General features: G+C 31.9%; 1 protein-coding gene across 8 annotated transcripts; it reads right to left on the reverse strand.

The window, feature by feature from the left end:
• Positions 1 to 1,450: 1,450 nt before the first annotated feature.
• Positions 1,451 to 16,626, reverse strand: LOC125059907. 8 transcript variants are annotated; one of them, XM_047664596.1, is made up of 19 exons: positions 16,340 to 16,626; positions 16,037 to 16,268; positions 15,627 to 15,782; positions 15,211 to 15,294; positions 14,591 to 14,629; positions 14,155 to 14,251; positions 12,877 to 13,063; positions 12,095 to 12,219; positions 11,657 to 11,728; positions 10,786 to 10,929; positions 9,479 to 9,559; positions 8,278 to 8,375; positions 7,536 to 7,900; positions 7,263 to 7,433; positions 4,913 to 5,077; positions 3,851 to 4,000; positions 2,839 to 2,958; positions 2,446 to 2,497; positions 1,456 to 1,876 (listed from the first exon to the last, which is right to left on the reverse strand). In XM_047664596.1, the coding sequence occupies exons 1-19, from the start codon at positions 16,404 to 16,406 to the stop codon at positions 1,762 to 1,764; spliced, it is 2,520 nt and encodes an 839-aa protein (XP_047520552.1). In that variant the 5' UTR covers positions 16,407 to 16,626; the 3' UTR covers positions 1,456 to 1,761. The 8 variants fall into 8 exon arrangements, with proteins under 8 accessions (XP_047520554.1, XP_047520558.1, XP_047520553.1 ...); XM_047664594.1 differs by having other exon boundaries at positions 1,457 to 1,876; positions 7,263 to 7,900; XM_047664598.1 differs by lacking the exon at positions 4,913 to 5,077 and having other exon boundaries at positions 1,451 to 1,876; positions 7,263 to 7,900.
• Between the last annotated feature and the right edge of the window lie 2,274 nt (positions 16,627 to 18,900).

Below are 18,900 nucleotides of genomic sequence, written 5' to 3' on the forward strand. Positions count from 1 at the left end.
ACGTTTTTAACGGAATATTCAAAAGCATGTAACAATTAGATAAATTTAGATTCAGGTTTCTGTATATGCTTAGGTTCGTACTCTAGAATTTCAATTAAACATAAATCTATTTTCAGGAGCTATCAAACAAACCATTTCTTCTGTATGAAGTTGGCCAGATTTAACAGCGCTGAAGACGAGATTGTAGACATTAGTATTTTTCTTAATAGGCAAGTAGTCTGACACACGTTGAATTTTGTGTCCAAAAGAAGTCTAAGGGAAGCCGATTTCCTAACAATGCTTTCCTTCACTGTACGAGCGAGTTTTAAATGCTTTCATTATTGTCTGAGCAATGGCGCTACTGTCAGCTGTCACTGTCATTATTATCTTACAGACCTAATAAATTAACAACGTCAAAGTCAAATCACATGAAAACCGTTAATACTTGTTGTGTATTCGATTTGCCAATATTAATAGATCTACAAATTAACGACTATTTGATAGTATATAGTACTAATAGTTTATTATATCGGAGCAACTGTCAGCTACCGTTGTCATTGTGCTACAGAGTTTATGTCTGAGCAATGACGCTCCTGTCAGCTGCCACTATCATTATTATATGTCACAAGAAGTCAACTGTGACATAATAATGACAATGGCAGCTGACAGTAGCGCCTTGCTTCGACATATTTTATTGTAAATTATAATTTTAATTTACTTCATCGGGTATTTACCATTTTTATCACGATTTATATAAATATTGATTGTAAAATAAAATATAAATCAAACTACATTTATTTAAAAATACATTTATTTATCTAATATTTTCTAACTACATAATATTTATATAGGTGCATGTACAATTATTACTAAACTACGTCCGTCCGTACGTACTACTATATACAAAATATTATCTCAAAATTCTCAGTTCCCATATCCATTTTCTCAAATACTAATCGTAGAACTTCTCGTGTGACTTTTGTAAAATTATAAGCAGCGTACCAGATATATAAACTGATTAAACAGGACGGTAAAAGAATCACTACAGCTTTAGTACGGCATGCAAGCCAGACTCTTCTGGTCTACTAATTTGGGCATTACAGGAAATGTCGTGTAGCAAAAAAACTCGTAAGTTCGTTCCAAAACATATTTCAAGATTTAAGCGTCTTCAGCGCTGTCAAAATTGTGTAACTTGGAAAAAGCGGTTCAGAAATGTTTACTTAAATAAATACGAATTAGTTACTGCGGAAAGAGAACAGTCGTGGTATATTAATCGCAGCTGTGCCAGTTCGACAGTAATCATCTTGAAATTTTGAACCGATTTCAATCAAATTTACACGCCGTGTGCAGTTTGATCTAACTTAAAAGATATCTTACATCTCGATAAATATTGCAAATTATTTGTTTATTATTTAACAATCACAATTTTACATATAAAATTATTTTTATATGTAAAGAGAAAAGAACAAAGAGTTCGGCATGGATAAGATAAGATTTAGGTGGAGTAAGAGTTGTCTTATTAAAAGAGAGTTATTGCGCATAAGGAATGAACTAGTGACCAGCCAGGTCTCGAACCTCGGTTCTAACATTATTGCTTGAATAGAATTTTAACTATAATTTGATAAAAATTGAAACACAATATTTCAACTACCTACAATACCTACTGTTGACTAATCGGCGATATATATAATAATTCCGATATAACAAAAGTTTATAAAACTATATTAACAATTGAATGTTTATAAAGTAATTGTTTTCTATGAGAATACATTTTAGCACCAATTAATAGTCAATTACCTCATGCGAGGATTGCATCTGCAACAAATGCCTACATCTCGACAACTCTTCGCTGATCGCACGCAATGTGTCCTCCATTTTTTCTGAAGTCGATGTTTCTCTTAAAATATATTTTACATATATTAATATATTTTAAAATAAATTGTAAAATTAAAATATAAAATACTAATTCGGACTAGAAAAAAAGTACACTAGAAAGTGAGGGTAGGCTTGTCGCTGAAAATTATTCAACCCTTAGGGGGGTATAGTGCCCACATAGTGGCTGGTGGCTGTATACTAAGACATTATAATCTTAATTAGAACAATACTTTAGTAGGATTTAAAAGGCCATCTAGGCTTAATATATGCTTTACATACATAATATTTTTCATGCAAAAAGTTGGTTACTTGGTACCCTCATACAATGATTTTTTTTTATATATTTTAACAAAACTGTAACACACTTTTCACGTAACTCAGAGTTGTCTAATATCTCTTACGGCACGTAAATAAATGAGTAACTAGGCTACGAAATAAACTATTTGGGTGCACGAAAAAAAAAAGCAATGAAAATACAACAGAATTTGTTTGCAAAGTAACAAAGGCCGTTAACAGGTTAAGGGCACAGGAAAATGGCTTAAAAACTACGCAGTTTTTACGTATGCAGGCAAATTTAAATGCGAAACTTACCGACGTCGCAAATTGATATCAGGAGGCGCTTCACCAATCGAAGGACGTTTATCTGAAAATTATATTTTCTAAATTAAAAAATATACTGTCCTATAATATAGATTTTAATGATGGTTATTTTAATGAATCAATATGAAATTCGTAGAAAACATTAGGTTTGTTGCATATCCTTCATTTCACTTTGTGTTTTGTATGTGCACGGAAAGTATATATTTTTTATGATTAATGAATTAAAAAATAACTACTCCGTAAAACTATTGAAGTCTATATTTTTATTGCAATTATATAAAAAGGTTATATAGAAAATCGTTAATCATTCACTGGTTGATGCCCGATGATAGATCTAAAATTGATATCTATCCAATAACTTTTTTTATAAAAGGTAGAACTTACGTCCAGTAGTCGGTACTTCGCCTTCACTGAGCGACCCGTAGTCCGTAGTCGAGCGTGGCGTTTCGTCGCTTTGTGTATATGTGCCCTTATCTTCACCTAGAGACGTTTGCGCACTTACAGCTGAAATTGAGAGAATTCGAAAATGTTAAGAATCCAAAACCTCAAAATTTATGTATATCGATAGTTCTTATTATATATGCGCAATCAACAAGTAATGTATATCACAATATATATAGCGTATTATATTAAATTATTAGTATTAACATATGTCAGGTGCAGAAGGTATCAATCACCTCGCTGTTAAAAAAAAATTAAAATCTTTACACTTATAAATTATGGCTAATTAAAATATAAAGTTATTTCTCATCGGATTTAAAACGCATTAATTAAAATTACACAAAATATTGATTAAAAAAAAAGTGTGTGTGTGTCAGCTACGACGCACGATTGGAGTTTACTCCTTACGAACGATAAAATGGCGACAATGTTCTGTGGCTGTGGACCATATTTTCATACTAAAGGTGGTAAGAATATATGTTTTTATAATATAAATGTTTGTAGTAGTAATAAAACGTACCTACATCATCTATGCCCAAATAGGATTTTCTTTCTGTGACCAAAGTTACCTTTATAGTAAGAGAAGAATAAGAATGAACAATCTTTTTAGTTTTAATTTCACTGACCATTACTATTGACAAAACTATGGCACGCTAGACAATCTACTTTTATTTTTTACACCTGTCAACACTGACAATGTTGTGGCTGTCAAAACGTGAATTCAAAATAGAAAAGTCTGTGTAATGTATTCCATATCATTCTTTTACACGTTCAATCCATTTGTCTGTTTCTACATGACGCCTCAACTTTTCGTGTTACACTTGATTTTACTCCTCATAAAATTTCCGTACCGGGCCTTATAACTCAAATCGTTTCTTAAGGAGTAAACTTCAACATACCATCTAATTTTATTTTAATTTTAAATAACACATACACGTAGATCGAAATAAAATACCTTCCCTTTCCGAAGGTAAATCTGTCAAGGAGGATACTTCACAGCCTGTTGTGTTGGGTGACATCGCGTCCAACATTGCCTCACCCTGTAGAACAAATGTACCGTGTGGCGTTGATGTTTTACGAACGTAAGTTTGGGAATCTTTTACACCTGAAAAATTTAAATCGCTGTATAATGAAACCTATGGTATTATTAATCGCTTTAAGGCGACAAATATATTTAAAACAATATGTATTAAGCAAAATTTTATTTAAATGTTAGAAATTAAATCGCTTGCCCTGGGGAACAAAGTTGTAAACAATATTTCCTTTTTGATTTCAGACTTCAGTATTTTCGCAAAACATTTTATGATAAAAATACACGAGGATATCTATATTCTACGGAAATTATTTAGTGCACAATGTTAGTAATACCGGTTTGATAGAGAGCAACAACCATAAATATAGTTTTAGTTTAGATTGGAATTCTACAAAATAATCATAAAAGTTAATGCGATACTTAACAAAAACAAATAAAGAGTGGTATTAATATATCTCTGTTTCAGCAAAGTCATAATATTCCCGCTAAAAGAGTGATATTAAATTATTACGTTCTAGACATTCGTCAAAATTACGTAATTATCGTAATGTGCGGTAACTGTATCCATAATTATTTTTAAACAGTGAAACATTCGTAAACCGCTTTTGCCCTTTAGTCTAATTAGACAAATTACTGTAATGTATATTTAGTTATTTTTAACTATTTACTCTAAATACAAAACTAAAATGTTTAAATTTACGAATAAAAAAAAATTGCTTTCATTTGATATATATATATTTGTATATGTAATGTACTTAGTATACTAGTAATAATAGCATTAGCTTCTTTTATATTTCCTGAAAAATAAATGGATTTTGCTTTACGACTTTGCGGGCAAGCGTTTAATAATTTAAAAAATAATATTTAATTAAAAAATAACCCGTACGACGAGGCGCCAATAACGATTCAATCTTAACAGAATTCTAACAAATTAAGCTTTCTTAATCTAACAGATAAACATTTTAATATAAGTTAATTCAAAACCTTTAATTTCCATAGATAAATTATCGGCACAATTACACTTCCGAAACTTGCTGTTAGAGGTCGTGGTTGTGAAGCGAAGTGTACCACTACACGAACGGAACATTGAAGTCCCACGACGGGCGGACTCCGGACAAGTGCACACGCGGACTGATTGCTCACATATTTCTACTTTCAACAAAATTTTATGTATTTATTTAATAACTTTAAAACATATATATAATAGTGACGAATATAAAATAATAAAAAAAGGGTGCGTGTACGCGCGTAAGAAGTTATACTTCTTTGGCATTATTAAAATTAGTTTTTGATTGCAAGCAAATAATTAATTACAATTAAATAATCAAAGACTGGAAAAGGAGTCATTATAGTCAATAAAGTTCAGTTTATATTTGAAAAATTAAATAAATATTTATTTATTATTATTCTCTTACATTAAGTGTAACATAAATTCTATTATTGTTCGAATGTTGTTTTTAATTTATGTCCAATGCCGTAGCATCTTCCGTGGGCAACTTCATTCTGTTAATTTTAGGTCACGGTGCGCGCGCATCGTAAAATTTCACTCTCATCAATTTTTCATAACGCGCCTAAAGAAGTATAACTTCAAAAATTTCTTAAAAATAAAAATAATGTGATAAAAATAGGAGTTGATCGTAGAGGAGTAAAAATTAAGGGTTCAATGTATTTATGTATGCTACAGCATACATAAAAAACTAGACGTTGTCCGATTCTCAGACCTGACCAATATGCACACAAAATTTCACGAAAATCGGTCGAGACATTTCGGAGGAGTTTCATTTTCTTGTTTAATATGTTTGTAAGTAGGGTAGAGCGGGGCTAGTTGAGCATAGGGGCAAGTTGGGCAATCGAAATATCTCGGAAACTATTCACCTTACGCGGGAGTATCATATAGCGAAAAGAAGGAGTCGTAGGAGGGTTAATCATCGCACGATAGCTAGTGGCAGCTCGACGAGTGAGTGAAGTGTCACGGCGTTTTGTTTATTTTGTGACCAAAAAGTAAAAACATTGTTTATCGCAAGTTTTCGTCTGTCTTTGTCAAATGTTCTCTGTTTTCAATCAGGACAGTGTTAATCTTCCAGAAGATTATTGTATTTTTGATTTGTAAATAGGTTTTGGGTCTAATTCTAGGCATTTTTTTACAATCCCACTTTTCTTTTAAAATTCCGGGTTGGGGTAAGTTGAGCAACTAACTCCACGACTTAAACAACTGATGAGTAATGAATCTTTTATTTTTTGTTTGGATGCGGACTTACAAAAGGAAGACTACAAGAAGTTCTTACACTACTGAATACTTAAATAATGCTGCAAAGACTGTCCACGATGAGGTAAAAGTGTGAATACCGCCGCGAAATAATTCGGTATTGGTTGACTTTTAAATAAATTAAATGTAGGTGATGATTCATTTATGGGCTATACAACACCGAGGGAAGTATATCCTCCCTCACAGGAGGACTCTTTGAAAAAATACTTGCTACAAATGGCATTTTTCTCCAAAAGACGTCCGTCGCCTTGCCTAAGAGTGTGCTGCTAAATTTGGCATTGAAATTCCACCCAGCTGAATTGCAAATAAGATGGAAAAGAATGGTTGATGGTGTTTTTAAAACAAAAAAATCGTAGCTATCCATTCAGTAACCAGAACCCACCAGCCTTGGTAATCTTTTTTTAGAAATTATCGTAAGTAATGGATAGATATGGATGCTCATGTTTTGTTTATTCTAGCTTCGGGTAATTATACAAAGAAAATTTCTTTAAGTTTTGTTGTTCTGTCAATAAAAGACTATAAATAAAAAGCTGACTGCTGACACATATTTTACTTTATCTCAAGTTAACATAGAACCCATGGTTTGGCCTAGACATTCTTAGTGCTCAACTTACCCCATACCCTTGCTCAACTTACCCCACCTATGGGGTACATTGAGCATACTTGACTTTCTGCATTTAAACATCTGTAGCTATTATATTGGACTTGTTACAAAAAAATACTATGGACACTTTTGTTAAGGGATAAATTACTAATCTATCAGGACACATAACAACTCATTGAGACTTATCATTAAGGAGCTATATCCAAGCAAGTGAAAAATTGCTCAACTAGCCCCGCTCTACCCTAACATATATTTAATAATGTATGTTACAAACACCGTGACACGAGATTTTTATATATTAGATTACATCGTAACCATGGTAACAGAACAGCTCTAACTTTAATCCACGTTTTATAATTTGATCAAGCATAAATAGACTTTTCGTTGGTTTATCTTAGAAATATGCACTTATAACCTTTTCAAGCAGAAATATTTTTTTTAAATATAAAAGAAAGTACACTCACCAAGGCGATTCTTCTCTAATAAAGACATTGCTGTCTCATCAGTATGAACACCAGTCTCTTTAAACCTATCCAAAGGCCTATCTATAGGATCAACACCGGTCGACACAAACTGCCTGTCAATTTCCTTAGATTCGATTTGTGATATAGAAGTTTCCTTTATATTCGATAGACCTGTCAAATAATTATTTTCTTTATAATCATCTCTCTCTGTCTCAAAGTCATCAATCGATGATTTTCTATCTATCTCATGAAACGGTTTAGAGACAAGTTTACCATCAATTTTAGTTATCATTTCTTTTGTGAAGTGAAAACTATCGCTTGATTTAATAGCGTTTTTTTCATCATCATCTTTTCTATATGTTTTGTTTCCTTCGCTAGATTCGTTAACATCGCTTAAATCGAGTTTAGGTACATCTTTGTCATTAAAAATGTCTTTTTCACAATTCTGTTCAATCGTATAGTTTTCTTTATCAGAATTGCATTTTTCTTTATCTTTTATATCAGATAATGAACGATTATCACAGATAGAAGAACCTGTATCACTTCTGTCATAGTCCTTGCACCATTCTTGTGTGCTTTTGAAAGAATTAAGTCGATTTGTTCTTATAAGAAAATCGCGATCACCGGGCACCGGTGGACTGAAAATTTAACTTTTAGCTTTATTTTTAACTTAAAAAAGTAATCAGTTTTAACCTGTATATATGATAATGTTGTAGTTGGATAATAATTCAGTTTAATGATCAAATTTTTTACTTTCAGAAATTTCTCGAAAATCTTTCATTTAATCAAGTTAAACTATAAGGCCATAATATTATAATTCGTATCAAGTCAACTATCTTGTCTTTAACGCTGTCAAATATGAGAGATATTGGATTAACTTTGACGTCAATCAAATTCTAGAATACAGGCCCAAGTTTTATCATAATCGGTGTAGTAGATTTGAGATATTCGCACTTAATTAAATAATGAAACTACTATTATTCCCTATAATTTAATCCGTTATTAAAACACTTACTTTGTACAGTCATCTTTTTTACTGCATGATGGTCTTTCCAAACAAGACTTTCTTCTTAGTAAAATGGATTCGTCAAAATCAATGTCGCGATTTTCTCCCTAAGTAAAACAATTATTATCTCAAAAGAAGTGCGTTCGTACAAAGTACACGTGTCAGAAGTGAAACTTCTTTGGTAAACTAATTTTTATGTCTTGTTCATATTTATACAATCTAAAACTAAGTTAAAATTAAAAGTTTTAAACTCTCTTTCTCAATCTTTCCTCTCGCTCAAAGGCACGGTGCGTGATGCGACGTTTGCTCTATCTCACTCTCTCTCTCTCGATATTTCTTACTCGCTTGCTCCCTACTCTCGCTTCATGGCTATTTGCTTCATGCTACGTTCACCCTTTTTCACTCTCTCAATCGGTCTCAATCGCTTTCACCCTTTTCTTCGACCAAAACGCTGCAAATCCTCGTGACGATAATATTATTATTATTGCGTTTCATCCGTAAATGTACCCTTAAAGAAGTTTCACTTCAAAAGTAAATTTCTTCACTTGACTTCTTAACTTAACTTACACATAATAATTTCGTATGTCAAATCAAGGTTTTTGACATATAGGAGTCAGTAGCACTATGTCTCGAATGTTAACATTAGGTACGATTCCACCAAAATAGTTTGTGGCACATTTGTTTACAAACATTTTGTGCAAAATAATAGCAGAACGCGGGTATCGCGTTTGGCTTCAGTCTCCACCGGCAATGCTGTGTTAAACTTTTGTGCGCGCACATTTTTTTGAAAAAGTGTTTATTTGAATTTGAATTTTGTGTTGCTAATATGGACGGGCAGTAAAACGTTGTGCTTTGTAATATATTCTTGGTCATTCAAAAAATTATAATAAATAATACTTGGCATAGTGCGTTCACAATTAAATGTGTTCGCTTTGGTCCATGAATGAAGCAAGAATGAGTTAGCGAACGAGTGTGTGCGCGTCGACACAAGTCCACTCCTTGTACCGTGTGCACGCACACAAGTGCACAGTTGTGTTGAAATTACACTAGTGCCCTACGCTGTGCAACACTGTGGCGCACAGATCAGCACACTGGTGGAATCGAACCTTTACCCTATGAGGCATAAAACAATAGGTGGATATTAAAATATCATTTTATTTACAAAAACTCTAAATAATGAAATTGTCAATCTGTATGGAATTGGACTCACAAGCGACTGTTTCAAGTTGTCCAACTGCTCTTGAAGAGCGGATATTTCATTCACGACTTTGATATCCTTTTTGGTTGACTCCTATAATACAAACGTTTTATTTAGTATAAACGGGTGTTTCGTTTCCTAGGCACAGATAAGAATTTAACAACACAAGCTAACTATAAAATAATAATATTTTTTATAGTATATTTTGAAGGGCAATAAAGGGATAAAAGGCAGCTCATGGACGCCCATTTTTGTCAGTACGTTGCCGGCCTTTGAGGGCTGCTCCCTGCTGCTGCTCATGATGTCTTTTTAAACAATTGAAGGTATCCGCTTCTCGCTTTTATTTATTTTATCTATATCAGTATAATCATGAGAAATCTATATATATAAAAATGAAACCCGTTTTCTGTTGTCACGACATAACATGAAAACGGCTTGACCGATTTGGCCAATTCTTTTTTTATTATATTCTTTAAAGTACGAGGATGGTACTTACGGAGAGAAAGATTTAAAAAATTGAGTGAAAAAGTCTAAAAACAACACTTTTCTATATTTCCATACATAATATTCGTAATAATATTTAAAAGTCAATTTGAACTTTAATACCATATCATAAAGTTCAAGTGTTAGTGGAGGGGTTCCGGAAAGGTAATTTTTAATTTTTTGACATAGTGTATTTGTTGTATTATCAACTTTCTTTTTTTCATCTTACTAGCTAGACCGGTGCCCGAATAGCAGAATAAGTATTAATAAAAAATAAAGAATCGACTGTTAGGCGGTACGATGTTCGCCAGGCCAGCTAGTATCTAATAAATTATAAACGTCTTATATTTAAATGTATTTTTTGAAGTGAAACTTCTTTATCGGCGTTGGAAAAAAATTTACCGTCACATTTTTCGGTTACACGTCACATTTTTTCGTTACGCGCATCTTTTACTTGTCCCTAACACGGTTCATTCGAAGAGATTCGAAGCCATTAATAACGATAACAATTATAGCAATAATTCTATTACAATTAATCAAATTCTGTAATAATCTTAGTAGTAACAAGGAAAAATGAAATAATTGTATTATTTGTATGACATATCTATGATAATAAAAGCCTTTTGTTAAACTTTATCTAATTTAATATTATTTAACCAATTTCTGTAAAGTTGCATATAGTAGATCATTTTTCGAAAAATAAGGTCATAAAGAAGTTTCACTTCTCACGTTTGTACACTAGTACACGCACACATTTTTTTTATTTAGAAGCCATCTTATAGATTAGGTTTAGATATTTTAATTTTAACTATATGATGTCAGTTAAAAAAACTAACCTCACAAGAAGCATTGCTATTATCAGTGTACCCTGAATCATCTGAAGGCCGATTAATAAATTTTTCCGCACTCGTTTCTGATACTTTGTCCGTTTGAGATGATATAGAGTTATTGGGAACTATTAGTTGGAACTGGCAATGATACTGAAAAATCGATATCTTTACCAATACGTATGTAGAAAGGATTGGGCGAATTTTTCTGTCTTATCGCAATATTTTGACGGCTCATTGGTCTAGTGGTTAGTACCCCTGACTGCGAATCCATGGGTCCCGGGTTCGATCCCCGGCTGAGACGACCATCGATGTGATGAGCATTCGGTGTTGTGCTTGGGTCTTGGGTGTTTAAATATGTATTTTTGTGTCTATCTATCTATAATGTGTATGTATATCCGTTGCCTAGTACCCTTAACACAAGCTTCACCAGCTTAGCATGGGACTAGGTCAATTGGTGTGAATTGTCCAATCAAAAAAAAATATACGTATATATATATATATATATATATATATATATATATATATATATATATATACCTACTATTAAATCTATGTATGCCTTACCATCAAAATATTGTAAGTGCTTACTAACAAATTTAATACAACTATCAAAGTTATAATATGTATTTCTTTATTGACGAGTCATAAGTGTACATATGTTAGAAATATTATAAAATGATTTTTTACTTTTTACTTTACTTTGAAGCATTGCCCAAATAAGCCAGAAAGGCGGTCGGACTGTTAAGCTCCAAATTATATACAGTAATACAAAAAATAAATCAAAAATATTACAAATAAAATCGTTGTAATACTCTTAACATATTTTCCACCAGTGCACATACTCTACGAGGGATAAAAATATCGCTTTTGTACTTACCATAGAACTGTTGTCGATACTTTGAGCTGACATATCGCGTTTTACTTTTGTATCCACTTCCTCCTTTTTTAACTGTAATACATAAAATAAAAATTCCTTAAATAAATCAATTTTGAATTATCACTATTTTGTATGATACAATGAAGTGCATCCTGGGACGCATATTCCAATTGAGTGGAAGAGAGATAGATGCGCCGCAAGCGTATTATATATAATATTGGCGTAACTGGACGATGAGTGTAACGGGACAATGAGTGTAACGGGACAATGAGTGTAACAGGATAATGAGTGTAACGGGACAATGAGTGTAACGGGACAATGAGTGTAACGGGACAATTAGTGTAACGGGACGATGAGTCCCTGATGCTTTTTCATGCGTGCAGCCAGCGTTCATAGATTTATTGGAAATTATCGCGTCGAGAGTTAAAAAAAACTCACATTTAATCCGGCTAGGTGTTGTTCAACAGCCGTAGCTATTGCGGAAGACATATCCAAAGCTTTCGATTGCATCTCTAGTTCCGCCGACCGACTTCTCTCTATCTTTAATTGGACTGTCAAATGCTCTGAAATAGAATAAACGACAATTCAAAAGATGCAATAATAATCTGTGGAGGAAGTGCTGCTCTTCATCTGACCTTAAGAGAGGATTCTTCAACTTTATTAGTACGCAATCGCATCGCATCGTAGGTTCGATCCCCGGCTGTGCACCAATGGACGGTTTGCCTTAGACACAAAAAGTCGACGGCGTGTCTGAGGGAGCGTTCAAGTATTACGTAACGCAATTAATGGAGATTATAGACCCCCCCCCCATGTATCTCGCCGAAACGTTTTTCAGTACCCTAGTACAGTACTGTACTCAAGTATAGTACAAAGTTTCGTGAACAAGTATAGTAACTCAAGAGACACAAAGATTTTTGTGTTACCAATTGTTTTAGGTCAAAATTAATAGTGAAAAGATTGCCTTAAATACACACACATGAATATTTTTGAGGCTTTTGCCAAAAATATTCATGTGTGTAAAAAGTCATGTCAAAGAAAAGTTATTTGCATTTAATTGGCTATAATAAATTATGATAATTGTTTGCCTTTTAAAAATTACTTAGCAATAACACCGTTGCTCAATTAAAATATTTTTTTAACATATTTTACGTTTCAAGAAATAAGCTAATAATAAAAAAAGAATAAGTTAAGCTAAAAAACTTATAATTATTAATATTTACCACATTGGGCCTCACACTTCCTCAACCTTTGCAATAAATCTGAAATCTCCCCACTTTGTTGTTCCATACGATGTTCGCTAGACGTAGACTCCGAACGTACGCGTACGTTCTCAGTATTGAGACGCGTCATTTCATCTTCCAACTTTTTTATACGCGACGCATATTCTGCGTGCGTTTGCGATAACTCCTGTAATATTTCGCCAAAACCATGTTAAAAGTTAATTCTTACTACGATAATACACTAATAAAAGCGCGAGTAATATACGAACTATATTTTATATTATACATTATTCGCAATATTTATGTATTTAGAAGTTCTAAAACCATGCATGCATAGGCAAACAATAAAATCTAAAATTAAATAGAAACTTTTACCTCATTAAGAGCGTAATAAACTAAATTACGGTAAGTAGAATGATTGTGAAATATATCAATAGACATAACATTTATTACAAACAAAAACACACAGACATAAACACAAAATAACAATAATCAAAGAGAAAAAATAAGAAATAAAATGAGAGAATATCCAAAACAATAAAATTCCCATTCGGTTCGCTTCAAGTGTGTAATGCGTGTGTGCTGTAGCTGTAATTGGCCCTGGCTCAGCATTATGATGAGGAGCAGAATATTCCAAAGCGCTGGTCATTCTGCCAGAGACCACAGCAGCTATTTTGTGCCTCAGTCGCAAAAAAATAAAGAAAAAATGTAAGAAATACTTGTAGAAAAAAATAGAATTTTTTAACAGTTACCAGTGTGCGTAATGAAGACTTGTGTAAAGTAAAATTAATAAAAATAAAATATTTTCATTAATGTTAATAATTAAATTGTAATAGCGAGATAGTCTATTCACAGAAGCATTAGATGCGAGCAGTAGGTACATACGTATGAGACTTTTAGTTCTAGAAACTCAGGATTACAAATAAGGGAAAATTTATCATGGTCAGTATGAGAGCAACAAAAACATGATGTCCAAGATATCTATTACAGATATATGACAGGTAGAAGTTAGAACATGAACAGCCACAGCTTTACATTTTTCTTAATAAGGTTGTCTTCATTTGAGAAGGCTATTAATTAATTCGCTAACAATAAAACCCAACAGTTTAGGCAATCGCCAAAATTGGCTTTCAGCATTTTTTTTATTTAAAATAGCACATTCTGTTTATACGTAAATGAAAGCACACCGCTGACCTATAAGCCAGAATTAAATTAAATTATACTTCCTAAAATAAAACATAATAAGCAAGCTATCAAAAACATTCTTAAATATTTTACCTCTTGTAGCGATAATGTTTTCTCTTTAAGCTCCTCCATTGCAGTGCGGCATTTGTTCTGATCGCACAATTCATTTGTTTTATCTGGAGCCACTGGCCTAAATATTTAATTACTACTTAAAATTTCTTTCTAGCAATTAAGTATATGAAGATCTATTCTTCATAGTTTTTTGTAAGTTCAATAAGACACATTTTTGCATCTACTTCATTGATCAAATAGACAGTCACCTTTCGGACATACATTCTACAAATCTAATGGAATTCTGGTATTTTTAAAAGACACATTGGAGTCATAGCTCTAAGACTGGTTACGATGATATTCACAAAACATCAATTCAGCACATTTATGTTAATTCACTAGGAAAGATAAAAATGGCTTAAATATTCATAAACTTAAAATTATTTTCAAACTAACAAATAAAAAAGTAAGTACCTACTGTTCTCTCGCAGAAGATCCGGGTGTCGGTGAAGTAACACTGTAAAGGACTATTTATTGGCAAAAAAATAATTTTACAGGACAACTTAAATATAATTACACACTATATGATGTTTATATCACGTATACACAAGTAAACAAACGAAAAAATTTGCTAAGAATAACATGCGTAAACAATTTTCTGCAAAAATATAAACATAAAAACTAATTAAATTTCATTTGTTTTTCCAAAATTTAATTCTTATTACATTACACAATTTTAAAGAAGTAAAATCATGATGTGGAGAATTTGGGGCTTTCGATTTAATATACTTGCAATCCGACCGAGAATCGAACCCGATACCGTAGGCGTCACGTAAATTATCATAGATATGTTTTTAAAGAAACAATGTGAACAGCCTACATACTAGCTTAATTGCAGTTTCGGGTTAAATTTTTTTACCAGGAAATGAGAAACAGGGAACAGTTTCACCAGCAATCAAATCGAGGATTTAAAATCTTTATATCAACACTATACCATTATGGCAAAGTAGAAACAGCATGAATGCGCTTCGTAAGTTAATAATTTTTACTTTAATTAATTTAATTTAATTCTTACTACAAATAAATAACATTACCTACTTTGCAAGGTATTGGCAGGATGCATTTGCAGATTTAACGCTGGGTTCAACATGTTCTGTGATAAGACCGGTGGTGGATGAATTTCTGAAGTCACAGACAAAAGTTTATTGGCTTTCCGCAAATATATGAAACCAAAAACAACATTTTGAATTATTAAATTTCTTCTTTATGTATTTAAGTCAGTTAAAAACCACTGTAACATTAGGATTCCTAATTTTAATTAGCAATCAATCTAACATATTCGGTTGTAGTTGAATTTGAGACGACATGGAACACCTCAAACATATCTCATCTGTACCTGTTAACTTAAAAGTTATTGTCAGAAATCAAACCCAGGTCCTCTAGGTTATATTGCTATATGCCACATGCATTATCTATTAAGGTAGTATTTTAAATATACACATATGAATACTTACTTAACAGATACAGGCACACCATTGCAACATTTTGGGCATCGGGCACTATTTGGTAATTGGCCTTTTTTGAGAAACTGCTTCGCAGAGCAAAGTCTCATGTTAAGCAAGCGAATCCTTTCTGTTAGGCGATCGTTACTTTTTTTCAGATCAGCTATGCTGTAATAAGAAGAAATATTAGCAGGGGAACATCAGTTAATAAGTGTCTTGTGAATTAAAACAATACCATAAATGTTATTTAATGTAATTAAGAACACCAAAATTAAAGGTTTTGGTGGAGAATTCTTAAATATTTTGAATAATGTTTAAAAGAATAAGGCTATGTAAGGTATAAATTCCATTTAGCTGTAACTTTGATTTAAAACATACAGTAAATATAACAGTAAAAAAGCATATTAACAAAATATACATACACATCCTTTTGCTCATTTATAATAGCCTTATTATTGATGCAGCATTCCTTTAGCTCCCTAGTGGTAGTGGGTCGCTGAGCCATCATCCTCTGGACTTTAGTGTTCAAAAGTTTGATCTGTTCCCGCTGCCCATTTGCAGTTTTTTTGAGATCCATGTTATTTTCGACAAGAGCAAAGTACATGTCTTCTAGCTCACGCTTACTTAATTTTGAAGGACAAATCCTGTAAAAATCTGCAAATAAGGTAATAACGTTACTAATATTTTATATAAATAATAATTACTAGAAATCCACAATATTTTACCCTTTTCAGATCTTCCAGTGTGGTTTTTACACATGTCGTTTCCGACTTCTTCTTGGGCATTATTCATATTGTGAAAAAGCAAACCCTCTTGCCATTTAACAACTTTAACATTTCATAAGCGTAATTTTATTAATTTCAAAACTTATGACACGCGGGACCTACATAATTAAAAACAGTGATTTTTCTTAGATCTTAGTAATTGTATACAATTATAATTTACATTGCATTACACAAATCTAACATCTAACTACATAATTTATTGTTTGATAGAAAAATCTAAATCTGGCGCCATAGCAACTGAAAAGAGAAAAAGTACCACAGACTACAAGGTTTGAAAGTTATAGCCACAGGTTATGCTATAGTCTGAGTCAAAGTAAGTCATATGACAAGATTTAAAAACCACCATTTTTTTTATCATTAAAGTCATTTATAATTATGTTACATTTTAACTTTTTTGTTAAACTTTAATGGGTTTAAAAATTCAAATTACGCATATCATAATTTCAATATATATGTTTCAATCAAAACCAGCCTCCGACGAAATTATACTACATTCTACAAGTATTATCTACCATTAGAGTTTAGACAGTCAAAGACATAATTTAATAAATTTTTAATTACTTATGTGGTACGTTATCGTCGATTCGACTAGTCTGTGATCATTTTCCTCTTGTAAAACGTTACGATGCGGGACGGTGATTAAATTACGCATAATGCGTAATGTTAATATTATTTTCGACTTTCCAGTACTTTACACCACATAATGGTAACTTTTAGGTATAAAGAGTCACTGGGTGGTCACGAAACATTTTACTTTACTTGGGTACAGAATAACGTTACGGCGCGTTACAAGGGGGGGGTTTTTGTCAATAATCTCCAAAAATTGCGTGACGTAATACTTGAACGCTCCCTTTAGTACGGGAGGTAGCAACGTTTGAAAAGAAAGAATTTTAGGTCAGCTGATTTCTGATATGTCTTCCTTCTTGCACGTTCGGTTAGAGTCTGGGCAATCTGGCTGGCGGTAGCGTTTGCGTTCATTAGTGCGCATCCTATCTGTCCAGGTAATAATCCTGGATTTTAAAAGCATTTTAAGAAGCGTAATTTTTAATTTTTCGTTTTTAAATAAGTCTACCTGACATACTTTTTTTATTGCCAGACATTTTTCACATTGCTAACTATGTGCCAGACGCGATTTTAAGTTTTTTTTTATAAAAATTTCAAAGTATTTTAGAATGTCTGTAATTTTAATATTATGTTATTTAAATATAAGAAAAACTAAAAATGAATTGGCCAGACATTAATTCGATTGTTAAGTCTATAATTAAAATGAAAAAGTATTGCAGTATGATGAAGCATTGCATTTTAAGAAGCGTAATTTTTAATTTTTCTTTTTAAATAAGTCTTCCTGACATACTTTTTTTATTGCCAGACATTATTCACAATGCTAACTATGTGCCAGACGCGATTTTAAGTTTTTTTTTTATAAAATTTTCAAAGTATTTTAGAATGTCTGTAATTTGAATATCATGTTATTTAAATATAAGAAAAACCAAAAATGAATTTGCCAGACATAAATTCGATTGTTAAGACTTGAATTAAAATGAAAAAGTATTGCAGTATGATGAAGCATTGCATTTTAAGAAGCGTAATTTTTAATTTTTCCTTTTTAAATAAGTCTACCTGACATACTTTTTTTATTTCCAGACATTTTTCACATTGCTAACTATGTGCCAGACGCGATTTTAAGTTTTTTTTTATAAAAATTTCAAAGTATTTTAGAATGTCTGTAATTTTAAAATTATGTTATTTAAATATAAGAAAAACTAAAAATGAATTTGCCAGACATTAATTTGATTGTTAAGTCTTGAATTAAAATGAAAAAGTATTGCAGTATGATGAAGCATTGCATTTTAAGAAGCGTAATTTTTAATTTTTCCTTTTTAAATACGTCTTCCTGACATACTTTTTTTATTGCCAGACATTTTTCACAATGCTAACTATGTGCCAGACGCGATTTTAAGTTTTTTTTTATAAAAATTTCAAAGTATTTTAGAATGTCTGTAATTTTAATATCATGTTATTTAAATATAAGAAAAACTAAAAATGAATTTGCCAGACATAAATTCGATTGTTAAGTCTTGAATTAAAATGAAAGAGTATTGCAGTATGATGAAAAAATCAAAATGATCTTAATCTGTTAAATGAGTGGTTTCAGTCAAATCTTTTAACTATTAATATTACAAAAAACAAATTATATTATTTTTGCAGCAAAAAATAAAAAAATAAATAAGAAAATAATTTAGAGTTATTTGTGGAAAATCCTCGGATCCGCACATCATATTCCACCTATTATTGCCAATGTAGTGAGGAGATTATTACCACAATATTGTTATAGACTGACCTACACAGAGAAAATTTAAACAACAACAACAACTAAGACTCTGGTCTGGAGGTCTCAGCCAGGGATCGCGATTGTGTTTTAAAAATCTTTTACTTAATTTATGAGTACTGGCAAGTAATTATTGTTTAAAAAATAAAATATCTACGATTGTAATACATTT

Source organism: Pieris napi, chromosome 20 (assembly GCF_905475465.1).
Source record: "Pieris napi chromosome 20, ilPieNapi1.2, whole genome shotgun sequence".
Lineage (NCBI taxonomy): Eukaryota > Metazoa > Arthropoda > Insecta > Lepidoptera > Pieridae > Pieris > Pieris napi.